Genomic DNA, 22,146 nt, shown 5'->3' with positions numbered 1-22,146 from the left:
GAATATTTGTTTATTAGCTACGTTTTACGACGATACGCAAAAATTCAGAAAATACCAAAATTAGACATCGGATCAAGTCCAAATTTTAGACACATGTCGGTGCTACCCTTAATGGCGTTCAGTAAAGAATTCGGAATATTTCGTCATTAGGGGGCGCAATAAACGAGGAAATTGTATATCTTCTGCAAAATTTAGCCGCGAAAACGCTACACTGACTTCTCGCTACTCCTACCACAGTCAAATCCTTTGTATCCACAGGTTCAGGGTAGCGTTTTGAACACATGCTTCGCGTTGTGCCGGCGAAACGCACATTTCTTGTCGCGTTGTGCCGGCGAAATGCACACTTCTTGGACCCCTGCATAACTGCTTGCAGTTCTAGTTATTATTATACTTCCCATCTAGAAGTGGTACCACAGCCCAAACAGTAAATGGTGCACACGCGCCAATTGCATCACTAGATCCAGGTCCGTGAATACTACGCAGACGACCAAATCCAGACACGCCGGCCACTAGGTGGCGCTATACCAAGGAAAGACGCGTTTGGGGCTATAACTCCCACACCGAACCTCCCACAGTCAAAAACTTGTACCCACTTATTCACTGGAGTCTGCTGCATCTTTTGGCATAGGCCACGCCCATTTGCGTCTAGAATTTTTTTTCGCAAAATCGCGAAAACCGCAAAAGTGTTTTTTCCATACTCCTCCCACATTTCTCGACCAATCAACACCAAACTTTGCACACGACATCTTCAGACGCACACGAAAAGAAAAACTCAAACACTTTTTGATCCGACCTTCGATTACGAAACGGTAGCGTTTTGAATATTTGTTTATAAGCTAAATTAGACGTCGAATATCAAAAATCCAAAGAAATCCAAAATTAGACATCGGATCAAGTCCAATTTTTTGAGACATGTCGATGCTCCACTTAATGGCGTTCGATAAAAAAATCGGAAATTTTCGCCATAAGGGGGCGCAATAAACGAGGAAATTGTATATCTTCTCATTTGCCAGAGGAATGTTCTTCAAACTCAAGGGAAACCATCAAGGGGCAATCCCTAGTCTATATAGACAATATGGCCAAGAATTATTAATGTGGGCGGGAGTTATTTGGAAAAGGAAAATTGTCTTTGGAAAAATTCGCCACAAGGGGGTGCAAAAAAACGACGACATTGTCTATCTCCTATTTGGCCAATGGAATGTTCTGAAAACGCGTTTCAGGCTATAACTCCCACACCGAAGCTCCCACAGTCAAAACCTTTATATCCACATGTTGTTCACGGTAGCGTTTTGAATACTTGCTTCGCGTTGTGCCGGCGAAACGCACATTTCTTGTCGCGTTGTGCCGGCGAAATGCACACTTCTTGGACCCCTGCATAACTGCTTGCAGTTCTAGTTATACTTCCCGCGCTAAAAGTGGGCCCACAGCCCAAACCGTAAATGGTGCGGACATGCCAATAGCATGACTAGATTCAGGTCCGGCACCGCTACTCAGATAACAAAATCCAGACACGCCGGTCACTAGGTGGTGCTATACCAAGGAATACGCGTTTGGGGCTATAACTCCCACACCGAACCTCCCACAGTCAAAAACTTGTACGCACATATTCACTGGAGTCTGCTGCATCTTTTGGCCTAGGCCACGCCCATTTGCGTCTGGAATTTTTTTTCGCAAAATCGCGAAAACCGCAAAACTGTTTTTTCGCTACTCCTCCCACATTTCTTGACCAATCGACACCAAACTTTGCACACGGCATCTTCAGACGTACACGAAAAGGAATCCTGCATTACATTTTTGATCCGACCTTCGACGACGAAACGGTAGAGTTTTGAATATTTGTTTATTAGCTAAATTAGACGTGGAAAATCCAAAATCCAAAAAAAACCAAGATTACACATCGGATCGAGTCCAAATTTTACACACATGTTAGCGCCACCCTTAACGACGTTCGAATAAAAATTCGGAAAATTACGCCCTAAGGGGGCGCTATAAACGAGGAAATTGTATATCTTCTAATTGGCCAAAGGAATGTTCTTCAAACTTAAGGGAAACCATCAAGGGGCAAACCCGAGTCTATATAGAAAATATGGCCAAGAATTATTAATGTGGGCGGGAGTTATTTGGCAAAGGAAAATTGTCTTTGGAAAATGTCGCCACAGGGCGGCGCCAAAAAACGACGACATTGTCTATCTCCTATTTGGCCAATGGAATGTTCTGAAAACGAATTTTAGGCTATAACTCCCACACCGAAGCTCCCACAGTCAAAACCTTTATATCCACATGTTGTTCACGGTAGCGTTTTGAATACTTGCTTCGCGTTGTGCCGGCGAAATGCCCATTTCTTGTCGCGTTGTGCCGGCGAAATGCACACTTCTTGGACCCCTGCATAACTGCTTGCAGTTCTAGTTATTCCTATTATTAGGGGTCCAAGCCAACAGGTTGGATCCCTATTGTTTTTGTAAGGATTTTTTTAGGGGTCCAAGCCAACAGGTTGGATCCCTATTGTTTTTGTAAGGATTTTTCCTATTATTATTATTATTATTATTATTATTATTATTATTCTTCCCCCCGTACTTGTGGGACTACAGCCCAAACCGTAAATGGTGCACACGCGCCAATTGCATGACTAGATCCAGGTCCGGCACCGCTACTCAGATAACCAAATCCAGACGCGCCGGCCACTAGGTGGCGCTATACCAAGGACAGACGCGTTTGGGGCTATAACTCCCACACCGAATCTCCCACATTCTAAAACTTGTACGCACAGATTCACTGGAGTCTGCTGCATCTTTTGGCATAGGCCACGCCCATTTGCGTCTATAATTTTTTTTCGCAAAATCGCGAAAACCGCAAAAATGCTTTTTCCCTACTCCTCCCACATTTTTTGACCAATCAACACCAAACTTTGCACACGACATCTTCAGACGCACGCGCAAAGAATGCAGGAAACACTTTTTTGATGCGACCTTTGACGACGAAACGGTAGCGTTTTGAATATTGGTTTATTAGCTAAATTAGACGTGGAATATCCAAAATCCCGAAAAATTCAAAATTACACATCGGATCGACTCCAAGTTTTACACACATGTTGGTGCTAACCTTCATGTCGTTCGATAAAAATTTCGGAAAATTTCGCCATTAGGGGGCGCAATAAACGAGGAAATTGTATATCTTCTACAAAATTTTGCCGCGAAAACGCTACACTGACTTCTCGCTACTCCTACCACAGTCAAATCCTTTGTATCCACAGGTTCAGGGTAGCGTTTTGAACACATGCTTCGCGTTGTGCCGGCGAAACGCACATTTCTTGTCGCGTTGTGCCGGCGAAATGCACACTTCTTGGACCCCTGCATAACTGCTTGCAGTTCTAGTTAGGGGTCCAAGCCAACAGGTTGGATCCCTATTGTTTTTGTAAGGATTATTATTAGGGGTCCAAGCCAACAGGTTGGATCCCTATTGTTTTTGTAAGGATTCTTTTTATTATTATTCCCCCCTAGAAGTGGGTCCACAGCCCAAGCCGTAAATGGTGCCGACACGCCAATTGCATGACTAGATCCAGGTCCCTGAGTTCTAAGCAGACGACCAAATCCAGACACGCCGGCCACTAGGTGGCGCTATACCAAGGAAAGACGCGTTTGGGGCTATAACTCCCACACCGAACCTCCCACATTCAAAACCTTGTACACACATATTCACTGGAGTCTGCTGCATCTTTTGGCATAGGCCACGCCCATTTGCGTCTACAATTTTTTTTCGCAAAATCGGAAAAACCGCAAAACTGTTTTTTCCCTACTCCTCCCACATTTCTTGACCAATCGACACCAAACTTTGCACAAGACATCTTCAGACGCACACGCAAAGAATGCATGAAACACTTTTTTGATCCGTCCTTCGATAACGAAACGGTAGCGTTTTGAATATTGGTTTATGAGCTAAATTAGACGTGGAATATCAAAAATCCAAAGAAATCCAAAATTAGACATCGGATCGAGTCCACATTTTACAAACATGTTGGTGCTAACCTTAATGTCGTTCGATAAAAATTTCGGAAAATTTCGCCATTAGGGGGCGCAATAAACGAGGAAATTGTATATCTTCTACAAAATTTCGCCGCGGAAACGCTAGACTGACTTCTCGCTACTCCTACCACAGTCAAATCCTTTGTATCCACAGGTTCAGGGTAGCGTTTTGAACACATGCTTCGCTTTGTGCCGGCGAAACGCACAATTCTTGTCGCGTTGTGCCGGCGAAATGCACCCTTCTTGGACCCCTGCATAACTGCTTGCAGTTCTAGTTAGGGGTCCAAGCCAACAGGTTGGATCCCTATTGTTTTTGTAAGGATTATTATTATTATTCTTACCCCCCTAAAAGTGGGCCCACACCCCAAACCGTAAATGGTGCCGACACGCAAATTGCATGACTAGGTCCAGATCTGTTCGGACTAAGCAGACGACAAAATCCAGACCTGCCGGCCACTAGGTGGCGCTATAACAAGAAAATCGCGTTTGGGGCTATAACTCCCACACCGAACCTCCCACATTCAAAACCTTGAACACACAGATTCACTGGAGTCTGATGCATCTTTTGGCATAGGCCACGCCCATTTGCGTCCATAATTTTTTTTCGCAAAATCGCGAAAACCGCAAAACTGTTTTTTCCCAACTCCGCCCACATTTCTTGACCAATCGACACCAAACTTTGCACACGACATCGTCAGACGCACACGAAAAGAAAAACTATATACTTTTTTGATCCGACCTTCGACTACGAAACGGTAGCGTTTTGAATATTGCTTTATTAGCTACGTTTTACGTCGATACGCAAAAATTCAGAAAATACCAAAATTAGACATCGGATCAAGTCCAAATTTTAGACACATGTCGGTGCTACCCTTAATGGCGTTCAATAAAGAATTCGGAATATTTCGCCATTAGGGGGCGCAATAAACGAGGAAATTGTATATCTTCTAATTGGACAAAGGAATGTTCTTCAAACTCAAGGGAAACCATCAAGGGGCAAACCCGAATCTATATAGAAAATATGGCCAAGAATTATTAATGTGGGCGGGAGTTTTTGGCAAAGGAAAATTGTCTTTGGAAAATGTCGCCACAGGGCGGCGCCAAAAAACGACGAAATTGTCTATCTACTATTTGGCCAATGTTCTGAAAACGCGTTTTAGGCTATAACTCCCACACCGAAGCTCCCACAGTCAAAACCTTTATATCCACATGTTGTTCACGGTAGCGTTTTGAATACTTGCTTCGCATTGTGCCGGCGAAACGCACATTTCTTGCCGCGTTGTGCCGGCGAAATGCACACTTCTTGGACCCCTGCATAACTGCTTGCAGTTCTAGTTATTATTTTTCCCCCCTAGAAGTGGGTCCACAGCCCAAACCGTAAATGGTGCCGACACGCCAATTGCATGACTAGATCCAGGTCCCTGAGTTCTAGGCAGACGACAAAATCCAGACACGCCGGCCACTAGGTGGAGCTATACCAAGGAAAGACGCGTTTGGGGCTATAACTCCCACACCGAACCTCCCACATTCAAAACCTTACACGCACAGATTCACTGGAGTCTGCTGCATCTTTTGGCATAGGCCACGCCCATTTGCGTCTACAATTTTTTTTCGCAAAATCGCGAAAACCGCAAAACTGTTTTTTCCCTACTCCTCCCACATTTCTTGACCAATCGACACCAAACTTTGCACACGATATCTTCAGACGCACACGCAAAGAATGCATGAAACACTTTTTTGATGCGACCTTTGACGACGAAACGGTAGCGTTTTGAATATTGGTTTATTAGCTAAATTAGACGTGGAATTTCAAAAATCCAAAGAAATCCAAAATTAGACATCGGATCGAGTCCAAATTTGACACACATGTTGGGGCTAACCTTATTGTCGTTCGATACAAATTCGGAAAAATTCGCCATTAGGGGGCGCAATAAACGAGGAAATTGTATATCGTCTACAAAATTTCGCCGCGAAAACGCTACACTGACTTCTCGCTACTCCTACCACAGTCAAATCCTTTGTATCCACAGGTTCAGGGTAGCGTTTTCAACACATGCTTCACGTTGTGCCGGCGAAACGCACATTTCTTGTCGCGTTGTGCCGGCGAAATGCACACTTCTTGGACCCCTGCATAACTGCTTGCAGTTCTAGTTAGGGGTCCAAGCCAACAGGTTGGATCCCTATTGTTTTTGTAAGGATTATTATTATTCCGACATGCTAATCCTAAAAGTGTGCCCACAGCCCAAACCGTAAATGGTGCCGACACGCCAATTGCATGACTAGATCCAGGGCCCTGAGTTCTAAGCAGACGACCAAATCCAGACACGCCGGCCACTAGGTGGCGCTATACCAAGGAAAGATGCGTTTGGGGCTATAACTCCCACACCGAACCTCCCACAGTCAAAAACTTGTACCCACATATTCACTGGAGTCTGCTGCATCTTTTGGCATAGGCCACGCCCATTTGCGTCTAGAATTTTTTTCGCAAAATCACGAAAACCACAAAACAGTTTTTTCCTACTCCTCCCACATTTCTTTACCAATCGACACCAAACTTTGCACACGACATCTTCAGACGCACACGCAAAGAATGCATGAGACACTTTTTTGATGCGACCTTTGACGACGAAACGGTAGCGTTTTGAATATTGGTTTATTAGCTACGATTTAAGTCGAAAATCAAAAATCCAGAAAAAAAAAAATTTAGACATCGGATCGAGTCCAAATTTTACACACATGTTGGTGCTAACCTTAACGGCGTTCGATACAAAATTCGGAAAATTCCGCCCTCAGGGGGCGCAATAAACGAGGAAATTGTATATCTTTTAATTGGCCAAAGGAATGTTCTTCAAACTCAAGGGAAACCATCAAGGGGCAAACCCGAGTCTATATAGAAAATATGGCCAAGAATTATTAATGTGGGCGGGAGTTATTTGGCAAAGGAAAATTGTCTTTGGAAAATTTCGCCAACAGGGCGGCGCCAAAAAACGACGACATTGTATACTACTATTTGGCCAATGGAATGTTCTGAAAACGCGTTTTAGGCTATAACTCCCACACCGAAGCTCCCACAATCAAAACCTTTTTATCAACAGATATAAGTATATAAGTATAATTCCTTTTTGCATGGGCAATTTGTGTAAATGAAGTGTAAAAATAAACAATATGAGATGTTTTTCAATTTTTATTCACGCTTAAAACACACACTATTTACACACTATTTACATTGTCCTCTGTTTCCTGAGATTTCAGGGGTTTGGAGGTCATTCAGTGCTAGATAGGAATGAAAGAAATGTTAATATTCCATGAAAGAAATGTTAATAATCCATGAAAGAAATGTTACATAAGACTTGAAATGACTTGAAATCTCCAACCAAATTAAAACACATAGGCATAATATAAATATGTCTGTAAGACTTAGTCTAATGGGTAAAATCATAAGAATTTACAGGGGTTTGGAGGTCATTCAGTGCTAGATAGGAATGAAAGAAATGTTAATAATCCATGAAAGAAATGTTAATAATCCATGAAAGAAATGTTAATAATCCATTTGTAATAGTCATTTGGATTGGGATGCACATTTTGTAAACTAGGTTAATAAATGAGTAGGAGTATAGTCTAATGGGTAAAATCATAAGACTTGAAATCTCCAACCAAATTAAAACACATAGGCATAATATAAATATGTCTGTAAGACTTAGTCTAATGGGTAAAATCATAAGAATTGAAATCTCCAACCAAATTAAAACACATAGGCATAATATAAATATGTCTGTAAGACTTGAAATCTCCAAACAAATTAAAACACATAGGCATAATGTAAATATGTCTGTTAGTCTGAGTGTTCTGTAGTTGGGAGTTGGCTGAAGGCCTTCATGTAATTAAGTTGTTTTGGTTGGTAATCTGCATTTTTTGCTCAGTGTAGCGTTAGGGTCTGTGTTATTTTATTAATTATATAAAGCAAAACCCCTCTTCCATTTTAAAATAGTATGTACATAATAGGCCTCCATCTTTGTTATACTTTTAAAATGTCACTATATAGCCTATTTTATAGCTTTTACACTGATATTTGAAAACAGGAATTCGAAATGCAATTATTGATTGCATTTTTCGTAAATAGTTAGTTGGAAGGAATCTGTTTCTTAAAGTTCTATCTCTTTTTATTTGAACTGCCTGTATGTCCTCTTGATTATAGTATTACAGTGTGTACCTTGGTTATCAGCTATCATAGAATGGTGTCCAAATGGCTGCATGTGTACGAAATAGGATTTGAACCAAGTGTTACAATAAAAAAAGCTAGATATAGAGTGGGTGACTTTATCAGTATACTCAATCTAGATGGCCACAATAATAACCGCTCTTAGATGGGTTGTAGATACTAAGTTTTATAACAGATAATTCAATACGTGAAGATTTGGTGACAGAGGTAAAGCATCTTCTTTTAAATATTATAAGCCTTGGTTTAGTTATTCAGTTCTGTTGGATTCCAGCCCACCATGGAATATATGGCAATGAAATTGCTGATAAATTAGCTAAAAGATACTAACCTAATTAGGAGAATTTAACCTTAAGTATATATTTTTTATTTTTATTTATTCATTTATTTTGTTATTTGTTTTATTTTGTTTATTTTGTTTCGTTAGTTTGGTTTTTTCTTTGAATTTGTTTTTATGATTTAAAGTATAATTTGCCAACGTCCTTGTCACAAACTCCTGTGTAGGAGTAGTTGTTTTGGTAGCTTTCTATTTACAAACGGTTTGGTTTCTTAGTTCTGCCTCGTTAGGGGTCCAAGCCAACAGGTTGGATCCCTATTGTTTTTGTAAGGATTTTTTTAGGGGTCCAAGCCAACAGGTTGGATCCCTATTGTTTTTGTAAGGATTTTTCTTATTAGGGGTCCAAGCCAACAGGTTGGATCCCTATTGTTTTTGTAAGGATTTTTATTATTAGGGGTCCAAGCCAACAGGTTGGATCCCTATTGTTTTTGTAAGGATTATTCTTTTTAGGGGTCCAAGCCAACAGGTTGGATCCCTATTGTTTTTGTAAGGATTATTATTAGGGGTCCAAGCCAACAGGTTGGATCCCTATTGTTTTTGTAAGGATTTTTATTTTTTAGGGGTCCAAGCCAACAGGTTGGATCCCTATTGTTTTTGTAAGGATTTTTCTTCCTATTATTATTATACTTACCCCCCTAAAAGTGGTACCACAGCCCAAACCGTAAAAGGTGCACACACGCCAATTACATGACTAGATCCCGATCTCTTCGGACTACGCAGACGACAAAATCCAGACACGCCGGTCACTAGGTGGCGCTATACCAAGGAATACGCGTTTGGGGCTATAACTCCCACACCGAACCTCCCACAGTCAAAAACTTGTACGCACATATTCACTGGAGTCTGCTGCATCTTTTGGCATAGGCCACGCCCATTTGCGTCTATAATTTTTTTTCGCAAAATCGCGAAAACCGCAAAACTGTATTTTCGCTACTCCTCCCACATTTCTTGACCAATCGACACCAAACTTTGCACACGACATCTTCAGACACACACGCAAAGAATGCATGAAACACTTTTTTGATCCGACCTTCGACGACGAAACGGTAGCGTTTTGAATATTGGTTTATTAGCTAAATTAGATGTGGAATATCCAAAATCCCGAAAAATTCAAAATTACACATCGGATCGAGTCCAAATTCTACACACATGTTGGTGCTAACCTTAATGACGTTCGATAAAAATTTCGGAAAATTTCGCCATTAGGGGGCGCAATAAACGAGGAAATTGTATATCTTCTAATTGGTCAAAGGAATGTTCTTCAATCTCAAGGGAAACCATCAAGGGGCAATCCCTAGTCTATATAGAAAATATGGCCAAGAATTATTAATGTGGGCGGGAGTTATTTGGAAAAGGAAAATTGTCTTTGGAAAAATTCGCCACAAGGGGGTGCAAAAAAACGACGACACAATATATCTCCTAATTGGCCAATGGAATGTTCTGCAAACGCGTTTTGGGCTATAACTCCCACACCGAGCCTCCCACAGTCAAAACCTTTGTATCCACAGATTCACTGGAGTCAGTTGCATCTTTTGGCATAGGCCAAGCCCATTTGTTTTGAACACATGCTTCGCGTTGTGCCGGCGAAATGCACACTTCTTGGACCCCTGCATAACTGCTTGCAGTTCTAGTTATTATACTATACGCCTTAGAAGTGGTACCACAGCCCAAACCGTAAATGGTGCCGACACGCCAATTGCATGCCTAGATCCAGGTCCGGCACCGCTACTCAGATAACCAAATCCAGACACGCCGGCCACTAGGTGGCGCTATACCAAGGACAGACGCGTTTGGGGCTATAACTCCCACACCGAACCTCCCAGAGTCCAAAAACTTGTACACACAGATGCACTGGAGTCTGCTGCATCTTTTGGCCTAGGCCACGCCCATTTGCGTCTAGGAATATTTTTCGCTAAATCGCGAAAACCGCAAAAATGTCTTTTCGCTACTCCTCCCACATTTCTCGACCAATTGACACAAAACTTTGCACACGGCATCTTCAGACCTACACGAAAATAATTCCTGCATTACTTTTTTGATCCGTCCTTCGATAACGAAACGGTAGCGTTTTGAATATTGGTTTATGAGCTAAATTAGACGTGGAAAATCAAAAATCCAAAGAAATCCAAAATTAGACATCGGATCGAGTCCAAATTTTACACACATGTTGGTGCTTACCTTAATGTCGTACGATAAAAATTTCGGAAAATTTCGCCATTAGGGGGCGCCATAAACGAGGAAATTGTATACCTTCTACAAAATTTAGCCGCGAAAACGCTACACTGACTTCTCGCTACTCCTACCACAGTCAAATCCTTTGTATCCACAGGTTCAGGGTAGCGTTTTGAACACATGCTTCGCGTTGTGCCGGCGAAACGCACATTTCTTGTCGCGTTGTGCCGGCGAAATGCACACTTCTTGGACCCCTACATAACTGCTTGCAGTTCTAGTTTATTATTATTCCCGCGCTAAAAGTGGGCCCACAGCCCAAACCGTAAATGGTGCCGACACGCCAATTGCATGACTTGATCCAGGTCCGGCACCGCTACTCAGATAACAAAATCCAGACACGCCGGCCACTAGGTGGCGCTATACCAAGGAAAGACGCGTTTGGGGCTATAACTCCCACACCGAACCTCCCACATTCAAAACCTTGTACACACATATTCACTGGAGTCTGCTGCATCTTTTGGCATAGGCCACGCCCATTTGCGTCCATCATTTTTTTTCGCAAAATCGCGAAAACCCCAAAACTGTTTTTTTCCTACTCCTCCCACATTTCTTGACCAATCGACACCAAACTTTGCAGACAACATCTTCAGACGCACACGCAAAGAAAGCACGAAACACTTTTTTGATCCGTCCTTCGATAACGAAACGGTAGCGTTTTGAATATTGGTTTATTAGCTAAATTAGACGTGGAATATGAAAAATCCAAAGAAATCCAAAATTAGACATCGGATCGAGTCCAAATTTGACACACATGTTGGTGTTAACCTTAATGTCGTTCGATAAAAAAATCGGACAAATTCGCCTTTAGGGGGCGCAATAAACGAGGTAATTGTATATCTTCTACAAAATTTCGCCGCGAAAACGCTACACTGACTTCTCGCTACTCCTACCACAGTCAAATCCTTTGTATCCACAGGTTCAGGGTAGCGTTTTGAACACATGCTTCGCGTTGTGCCGGCGAAACGCACATTTCTTGTCGCGTTGTGCCGGCGAAATGCACACTTCTTGGACCCCTGCATAACTGCTTGCAGTTCTAGTTAGGGGTCCAAGCCAACAGGTTGGATCCCTATTGTTTTTGTAATGATTTTTATTATTAGGGGTCCAAGCCAACAGGTTGGATCCCTATTGTTTTTGTAAGGATTATTATTATTATTCTTACCCCCCTAAAAGTGGGCCCACACCCCAAACCGTAAATGGTGCCGACACGCAAATTGCATGACTAGGTCCAGATCTGTTCGGACTAAGCAGACGACAAAATCCAGACCTGCCGGCCACTAGGTGGCGCTATAACAAGAAAATCGCGTTTGGGGCTATAACTCCCACACCGAACCTCCCACATTCAAAACCTTGAACACACAGATTCACTGGAGTCTGATGCATCTTTTGGCATAGGCCACGCCCATTTGCGTCCATAATTTTTTTTCGCAAAATCGCGAAAACCGCAAAACTGTTTTTTCCCAACTCCGCCCACATTTCTTGACCAATCGACACCAAACTTTGCACACGACATCGTCAGACGCACACGAAAAGAAAAACTATATACTTTTTTGATCCGACCTTCGACTACGAAACGGTAGCGTTTTGAATATTGCTTTATTAGCTACGTTTTACGTCGATACGCAAAAATTCAGAAAATACCAAAATTAGACATCGGATCAAGTCCAAATTTTAGACACATGTCGGTGCTACCCTTAATGGCGTTCAATAAAGAATTCGGAATATTTCGCCATTAGGGGGCGCAATAAACGAGGAAATTGTATATCTTCTAATTGGACAAAGGAATGTTCTTCAAACTCAAGGGAAACCATCAAGGGGCAAACCCGAATCTATATAGAAAATATGGCCAAGAATTATTAATGTGGGCGGGAGTTTTTGGCAAAGGAAAATTGTCTTTGGAAAATGTCGCCACAGGGCGGCGCCAAAAAACGACGAAATTGTCTATCTACTATTTGGCCAATGTTCTGAAAACGCGTTTTAGGCTATAACTCCCACACCGAAGCTCCCACAGTCAAAACCTTTATATCCACATGTTGTTCACGGTAGCGTTTTGAATACTTGCTTCGCATTGTGCCGGCGAAACGCACATTTCTTGCCGCGTTGTGCCGGCGAAATGCACACTTCTTGGACCCCTGCATAACTGCTTGCAGTTCTAGTTATTATTATTATTTCCTGCTAGAAGTGGGCCCACAGCCCAAACCGTAAATGGTGCCGACACGCCAATTGCATGACTAGATCCAGGTCCGTGAACATTACGCAGACCACAAAAATACAGACACGCCGGCCACTAGGTGGCGCTATACCAAGGGAAAACGCGTTTGGGACTATAACTCCCACACCGAACCTCCCACAGTCAAAAACTTGTACCCACTTATTCACTGGAGTCTGCTGCATCTTTTGGCATAGGCCACGCCCATTTGCGTCCATAATTTTTTTTCGCAAAATCGCGAAAACCGCAAAACTGTTTTTTCGCTACTCCTCCCACATTTCCTGACCAATCGACACCAAACTTTGCACACGGCATCTTCAGACCTACACGAAAAGAAATGCTGCATTACTTTTTTGATCCGACCCTCGACGACGAAACGGTAGCGTTTTGAACATTGGTTTATTAGCTACGTTTTACGCCGAAACGCAAAAATTCAAAAAATACCAAAATTAGACATCGGATCTAGCCCACATTTTAGACACATGTCGGTGTTACCCTTAATGGCGTTCAATTAAAAAAACGGAATTTTTCGCCATTAGGGGGCGCAATAAACGAGGAAATTGTATATCTTCTAATTGGCCAAAGGAATGTTCTTCAAACTATAAGGGAACCATCAAGGGGCAAACCCGAGTCTATATAGAAAATATGGCCAAGAATTATTAATGTGGGCGGGAGTTATTTGGCAAAGGAAAATTGTCTTTGGAAAATGTCGCCACAGGGCGGCGCCAAAAAACGACGACATTGTCTATCTCCTATTTGGCCAATGGAATGTTCTGAAAACGCGTTTTAGGCTATAACTCCCACACCGATGCTCCCACAGTCAAAACCTTTATATCCACATGTTGTTCACGGTAGCGTTATGAATACTTGCTTTGCGTTGTGCCGGCGAAATGCACATTTATTGTCGCGTTGTGCCGGCGAAATGCACACTTCTTGGACCCCTGCATAACTGCTTGCAGTTCTAGTTAGGGGTCCAAGCCAACAGGTTGGATCCCTATTGTTTTTGTAAGGATTTTTTTTATTATTATTTTTATACTTCCCGCCATAGAAGTGGTACCACAGCCCAAACCGTAAATGGTGCACACGCGCCAATTGAATCACTAGATCCAGGTACGGCACCGCTACTCAGATAACCAAATCCAGACACGCCGGCCACTAGGTGGCGCTATACCAAGGACAGACGCGTTTGGGGCTATAACTCCCGCACCGAATCTCCCACATTCAAAAACTTGTACGCACTTATTCACTGGAGTCTGCTGCATCTTTTGGCATAGGCCACGCCCATTTGCGTCTATAATTTTTTTTCGCAAAATCGCGAAAACCGCAAAACTGTATTTTCGCTACTCCTCCCACAATTCTTGACCAATTGACACAAAACTTTGCACACGGCATCTTCAGACCTACACGAAAAGAATTCCTGCATTACTTTTTTGATCCGTCCTTCGATAACGAAACGGTAGCGTTTTGAATATTGGTTTATTAGCTAAATTTGACGTGGAAAATCAAAAATCCCAAAAAATCCAAAATTAGACATCGGATCGAGTCCAAATTCTACACACATGTTGGTGCTAACCTTAATGACGTTCGATACAAATTTCGGAATATTTCGCCATTAGGGGGCGCAATAAACGAGGAAATTGTATATGTTCTACAAAATTTCGCCGGGAAAACGCTACACTGACTTCTCGCTACTCCTACCACAGTCAAATCCTTTGTATCCACAGGTTCAGGGTAGCGTTTTGAACACATGCTTCGCGTTGTGCCGGCGAAATGCACATTTCTTGTCGCGTTGTGCCGGCGAAATGCACACTTCTTGGACCCCTGCATAACTGCTTGCAGTTCTAGTTATACTTACCCCCCTGAAACTGTGCCCACAGCCCAAACCGTAAATGGTGCCGACACGCCAATTGCATGACTAGATCCAGGTCTCTTCGGACTATGCAGACGACAAAATCCAGACACGCCGGTCACTAGGTGGCGCTATAACAAGGAATACGCGTTTGGGGCTATAACTCCCACACCGAACCTCCCAGAGTCAAAAAACTTGTACACACAGATGCACTGGAGTCTGCTGCATCTTTTGGCCTAGGCCACGCCCATTTGCGTCTGGGAATATTTTTCGCTAAATCGCGAAAACCGCAAAACTGTTTTTTCGCTACTCCTCCCACATTTCTCGCCCGATCAACACCAAACTTTGCACACGGCATCTTCAGACCTACACGAAAAGAATTCCTGCATTACTTTTTTGATCCGACCTTCGACGACGAAACGGTAGCGTTTTGAATATTGGTTTATGAGCTAAATTAGACGTGGAATATCAAAAATCCAAAGAAATCCAAAATTAGACATCGGATCGAGTCCAAATTTTACACACATGTTGGTGTTAACATTAACGTCCTTCGATAAAAAATTCGGAAAATTTCGCCATTAGGGGGCGCAATAAACGAGGAAATTGTATATCTTCTACAAAATTTCGCCGCGAAAACGCTACACTGACTTCTCGCTACTCCTACCAAAGTCAAATCCTTTGTATCCACAGGTTCAGGGTAGCGTTTTGAACACATGCTTCGCGTTGTGCCGGCGACACGCACATTTCTTGTCGCGTTGTGCCGGCGAAATGCACACTTCTTGGACCCCTGCATAACTGCTTGCAGTTCTAGTTTAAATTCTTTCTCCAGGGGAAGAAAAAAAAGAAAGGAAATGTGAGTTGGTCATAATTTGATCCAGGAGGATAATTATATTTTCAGACTAACGTTAGAGTTGTTGATGTTAAGCTGATGTTGTGATTCAACATCTAATGGTACGGCCACACCGAACGCGTTACTCGCGTTGGATAACGCGTGTAACGCGCCTAACCTGACGCTTGATCATTGTGTGTCACAAAAATAGTTCAACGCGCCTAACGCGCCTGTGGCTGCGCTGGATTGACGCCTCGTGCCCACTACCTCCGTCCGTTGACTGATCCCCATTGACTTTGAATGGGGACGGACGCGCAAAGTATTGTGGATCTGTCCGTTCCGTTGGAGCCTTCGGCTCCGTCAAAAAGTTGAAAAATGTTCAACTTTTTCGGCAGCGACGGATCCGTCATCCAATCAGATCGCGTATGCAAATTTAAGCACTGTGACGCGACTCGGGCTCTGACGATACTGGAAAGCGGGAAATCTTGCAATGACAACGCAACAAGCAGGAAGAAGCGGGAAGAACCCGGCGAAGCGATTTGATTGGCTGACGGATGCCTCTGCAAAGACTACTCCCCCATCCGTCAGCCATGCCTTCCCACGTCCTTTGACTGACGGTGCAGTGGGCATGAGGCGTTACGCCCCGTGCCCACTACCTCCTTCAGTCAACGGAGGTGGGAAGGCGTGGCTGACTGATGGGGGAGTAGTCTTTGCAGAGGCATCCGTCAGCCAATCAAATCGCTTCGCCGGGTTCTTCCCGCTACTTCCTGCTTGTTGCGATGCAAGATGACCCGCTTTCCCGCTTTCCAGTATCGTCAGCCCGAGTCGCGTCACAGTGCTTAAATTTGCAGACGCGATCTGATTGGATGACGGATCCGTCGCTGCTGAAAAAGTTGAACATTTTTCAACTTCTTGACTGAGCCGAAGGCTCCAACGGAACGTACGGATCCACAATGCATTGCGCGTCCGTCCCCATTAAAGTCAATGGGGATCAGTCAACGGACGGAGGTAGTGGGCACGAGGCGTTAGGAGTTCGAGGTAGGAAACCCAAACGCTGCCGTGTTTGGGTGCATGATAGAGTTTAGATCGGGTTAGATTAAATAATCTTGGATATATTAACAATAATCGGGTTAAATAACTTCAAATGGTGTGTCTGCTGTGTTTCCAGCATTCGTAGTGTTGATCAGCAGAGATATAGTCCGCCAAGACGTTGAGGTTGCTTAGCAACCTGCAACGCTGTCCATGCAAGTGAATGGAGCGTTCCCTCTTCGTCATAACTATCAAACCAAACATCCTTCACATTCACCGAGCGAACATTATGAAAGTAAAATGCACATTTCTCACAAAAAATGTTTACATAAACGCTTTTAACTGCGTAACTATGTTACTATTTCCACCCAGAATAAAGAAAGATGTCAGCCATATGCTTCTGTGCAAGCGTCACTACTCTCTGCCAGTAACGTCGGGTCAAGCTCCACGCTGATTGGCTATCGTGGCTAAGTGTCACGCGTAGGCGCGTCAAAGGTTAAATTTGTGAACTCCGGGCGTTGGTGCGTTGGGCGCGTTACTGCGTTTCCGTGTGTAATTACGTGCGTCTGCCGCCCCTAACGCGACGCTTCAACGCGTTTAACGCGTCAACGTGCCTATACCAATGGTTCCCTATGCAAAAATGCCGATTTTCGTTTGGTGTGGCCGTACCTTAACTCTTGCTAGGTAAAAGATGTTATTATGAACGTTACTAGCCAACGTTTGCTGGCGAAAATGTAGAGGACTTTACAGTAAAGAAAAGGACAAAAAGCGATTTGATTAAAGACTAAAAAGAACATTATTTTTCATTATTTGTCCTGTATATTGTAGATGCAAAGCTCAGTGAGCTATTTAACCAGGATGACTTGTTGACTTTGCAAAAGTTGGAAGACACACTTCTGAGTGGAGAGATTGATGCTGCAATCATTGAGAAATACCCAGAGGACTGCAGACCCCGCAGTCCACCACTGGCCAGACAGAGATTCACACATCAACAAAAACGGTGCCGCCGATTCCCCTAGGTCGTTGCGTCAGACTACCGGCTAAAGTACTCTGCTGAGGTCACGAAAATAATGACACCTGCGTTCGCAGCATAATGGGACGTTCATTTTCTCTAATGGGGGATTTATCTCAGTCACAGTGATAAAATGGCATGTATTAAAATGTTTACGATAATTTAAGACAAATTACAATGTTTAAAACAAACATAAATGTGGTTTTGGGTTCAATGGCTCTTTAACCTGTAATTTACCCTGAACAATACTAGTTAATATTGTGTTTCAATTTATCCCCATAATTTATTTCCGAATGCAAGGAAAAACAAATATAGGTTGTACAATTTTGAAGCAATTGTTTGCTGTAGAATTTATAGAATGTGTTACAGTGTGAATATATATATATAAGTGGTGGGCCGTTATCGGCGTTAACGGCTGGGTTAACGCAAAACTTTTATCGCGCGATAAAAAAAAAATCACCGTTAATCTATTTTCAAACACTTCCTTGTTCGGACCCATCACGTGACTGAACTAACCAATCAGAAGCTAGAATTTAGACTGAGGTAAATGTGAGGGAATCAGAGAGGCAGATTCAACAGAATATCCTGACTGTGTTAAATATGTAAACATGTAAATATGTAATAATTGTGTAACATAAATATGTAAATGGTTAACTGACTAAAAATTGTAAGTACATTTCTAGCAAATTAACTCCAATATAAATTATATTAATTTATTCTACAACTTTCAAATATTTAACTTCTAAACCTTACATTATTATGGATTATTACACGGCCCTTCTCAATGCTGAAGACTGCTCCATTCACTTGCATGGGCCTTCCCAACGTTCAGCTGTCAATTATTTTTGTTTATGCTCCGTTCACTTGCATGGGCACTTCACAACTTCCGGCGGTGAATTATATTTGATAAATCACCATTGCCCAGTATAATTGACCGCTGTCAAGGTAAACAAACAGATTTTTTGCCGTTTGCCATTTTAATCTAGATTAATTTTGGAATTAATCTAGATTAAGAAAAAATAATCTATGCCCTCCACTAATATATATATATATATATATATATATATATATATATATATATATATATATATATATATATACATTCAATATTATAATATTCAATATTCAATTCAATGTTTGTCAAATTCACGTTTTCAAAAGTTTTTTTTTACGTTTCTAGTGAGAAAGTCATAATTTCCCTTGTATATGACATTTAGTTTGTTAGTTATTAGGAATATTCTTTCAGGTCACGGCACAAAGTTGTTAGAATACATTTTATATCGAGTTACGTTGGTTGATATGGACGCTACTATAGCTAAATACGAAACATGTATTTCCATTAGATATCATATGAACGTTGTATGAGGCCAGCCTGCGTAGCCGCATATGTTATACTACCTGCGATACATTCCAATTATCTCTTTTTACAAGTTTTTTATTTGTCTATTCTTATTCTTTCCAGGAAGGTTTTGTCTGCTCCTAACGTGTTACGTATTGGAGCAACAGAGAACATCTTTGTGGAGTGTCAAGAATGCTCAGAGCCAGAAGATGTTACAATAATTGTTTCGAACTTCCCAAGCGAAAAATATCTGGGCCGCAAAACTGTGACCCTCACCGAAACTAATCAATTCCAGGCTTTTGTTGAAATTAAGGTATGGTTGATATTCTCTTGGTTGTATTAGACAACTTATTTGCATTTAAGTACCAAATAACTATACCTTTCAACCTGTCCCCTCTACCTATTGCATGTTGAGTTAGATCCCGGCAGATGAATTTAAAGCAGACCCTGACCTGAAGCAGCATGTGTCCCTGGAGGCAAGGTTTTCTGATTCAACCACTCTGAAGAAAGTGGTCTTGCTCTCCTTACAGTCAGGCCACATCTTCATTCAGACCGACAAACCTCTTTACACCCCAAACTCGATAGGTAAGTCCTTCATAGAACATGGTTACTATTGAAGATAAAATTGTATAAAAACGTGGAACTGTCAAGCTCGACTATTTTAATAATATGATAGGTCTGCTCATACGCGAGTTGTAGAATGACATGTGGTCTGCAACAATAACTTGGATCAATGGATAACGTCAGACCTTTCCACGAAACAGAGTATGTTGCAGACCATAGCGTTTTAACACACGTGTATGAAGCAATATAACTGAGCATTATGGCTTGTTTCCACCCAGCGGTGCGGTTAGGTGCGTTGCGGTTAGGTACGTTCAGAGATGTCAAAAGTATTCACATTCATTACTCAGGTAGAAGTATAGATAATAAGGTTTAAAAAGACTTCTGTGGAAGTTGAAGTATCAACTCAAGCTTTTTACTTAAGTAAAAGTGTAAAGGTACTGGTTTCAAAACTACTTAAAGTATGAAAGTAAAGATATGTAAAAAAAAAAGAGTAAGAAGCTTTTGTCCTTAAAAATGCCATTAAGGACAAAAGCTTAGGACACAGTGCACTACCCCAACTCCCTAAAAACAATAATTTTTCTTATTTTCCATAATGTATAAAAGCCATAATGACTATAATGTTATGATAAATGTTAATGTTGAAAAATGTTATATGCACCTGTTTCAGCCGCATTTATGCCCATTGTAAATGAACGCATTTCGGTACAACAAAAAGGGGATACATATTTTGGCAGGTTGAAAGTACAGTCTGACCAATTATGTGTCCCCCCCCTACAACTTTGGCTAGGAAAGAAGAAACATGTATATTCTTCATTCGGTGTGCATTATACAGAAGGGATAAATATTTTGGCTATTTTTCGTATTTATTTGTGCAGGGTAAGGAATGGTTAGATAATTGTATAGGCCCACATTATTAGGCCTAACATGATCAACATTATTATTGTTATTGATTCAGAATATTTTGCAACGACATCTGCAGATTTAGCAATTGAAATGTGGATTAGCTTACATAAATACGATCAGCTGGTTTTCAATAGACAGCTGTCAGTTTGGCCGCAGTGCAATGAATGAATAAAGACCGTAAACACGTAGGAACAACAAAAACATTTATTTTGACAGATATGCTATTAATTACTACTTTACATAACTTGTTGATAACCAACATTTCGAAAACATCAGCCTCGGGTGAATTCGGAGCATAGTGTAAAGTTCCGCCTGCAATGGATGCATGAGCGCTCCCTCGGCCGAGGATACAATTTTTATCGCGGGTAACCACATTGGCACGGCAACGGAATGAAAACAAGCCGAAATGAAATAGGAATTACGAGGCTATTGTTTAAATGTAAGGAGTAGAAAGTACAGATAATTGCATAAAAATATAAGGAGTATAATTATAGAATCGTCTGAAAAATATTTACTCCAGTAAAGTATAGCTACACAAAATTTCTACTTAAGGATGGTAACAAAGTATTCGTACTTCATTACTTGACACCTCCTGGCGCGTTACGGCTATGTGGATTATGGTTAAATGCGGTTAGGTGAATCTCGCGTTTCCACAGCCCCTTATTCTAGGGCGGGGTTTAGGCAGGACGCGATAGCCGAGGCAGCTACGGAAGCATCGTGACATCATAGCAGCCCGACACAGTGTAGCCTGCTAATAAATTCAATAAAAAAGAAGAATGGGACACATTAAATAAAAGCAACAATGTAGGACGTCCAAGAAGGACGGAAAACTTTTGCGCGATCTTTTCTTCAATAAACGAAGCTTTCGCCGCTGTACAGAAATACCTTGCGGGTACGGTGTTTGGTTGCTTTTATCCCCCTGTGGCACTGAAGTGACCATTCTGTCGACCAATCAACGGATGGCGTGTGCACCTCCAACTTTTCAGCACCCTTTCAGACCGCTTGGTACCCAGACAGAGGAGTACCGGAAAATAGGTACTCTAATCGCGGCTCAGTGCGGTTATTTTGGGACCCCGCCCACTTTTGGCGGCAGAAACGTGAACTGTACCGCACTTAATCGCACCTCATCGTACCGCACCGCTCGGTGGAAACGCGCCCTTAGTAGTGAGGCCTGAAAATGTTTTTATCTTGGCAAATACAAGGAACTTGTTCAGATCTGCTTAGGCCTCGTAATAATTTTTCTGTCCACTATGTGCTGCATGTTTTCATGAAGATGCACAACCTATAATTTTCATCAGTTGGATTGGCCCAAAGGTAAAAGCAGTAAATAAAAAGGGTGCATTGAACACATATAATGTAATTTTAAATCGGGTATGGATGGATGAATGAGCCTGTAACCGTCAGCTACAAAATACCACACATTATGTCACAATGTATGTCGTATTAAAGTGAAAAAATAGTTTTGATATGTTTGTGTCTCTTTCAGTTAACTATCGGGTGTTTGCTGTAACACATGGCATGGAACCTGTTGATGAAAAAGATCTTGATGCAGCTACCATCACCGTTTATATTGTGGTACAGTATCATGCCTCAACTTGCACAACATTCTTT

At 42.0% G+C, this 22,146-nt stretch overlaps 1 protein-coding gene across 1 annotated transcript in view; it reads left to right on the top strand.

Moving 5' to 3' along the window:
- LOC115540255 (complement C3) overlaps window positions 1–22,146 on the top strand; it is a 78,468-nt gene that overhangs the window by 15,503 nt on the left and 40,819 nt on the right. The window contains exons 2-4 of the mRNA XM_030351401.1: window positions 19,192–19,381; window positions 19,488–19,653; window positions 22,022–22,110. Of these exons, the coding sequence (XP_030207261.1) occupies window positions 19,192–19,381; window positions 19,488–19,653; window positions 22,022–22,110 (445 nt within the window). The remainder of the gene's footprint in view (window positions 1–19,191; window positions 19,382–19,487; window positions 19,654–22,021; window positions 22,111–22,146) is intronic.

Source organism: Gadus morhua, chromosome 3, assembly GCF_902167405.1.
Source record: "Gadus morhua chromosome 3, gadMor3.0, whole genome shotgun sequence".
Classification (NCBI taxonomy): domain Eukaryota; kingdom Metazoa; phylum Chordata; class Actinopteri; order Gadiformes; family Gadidae; genus Gadus; species Gadus morhua.
Note: the sequence above shows the minus strand (reverse complement) of the source record. Positions and strands in the feature narration are given on the sequence as shown.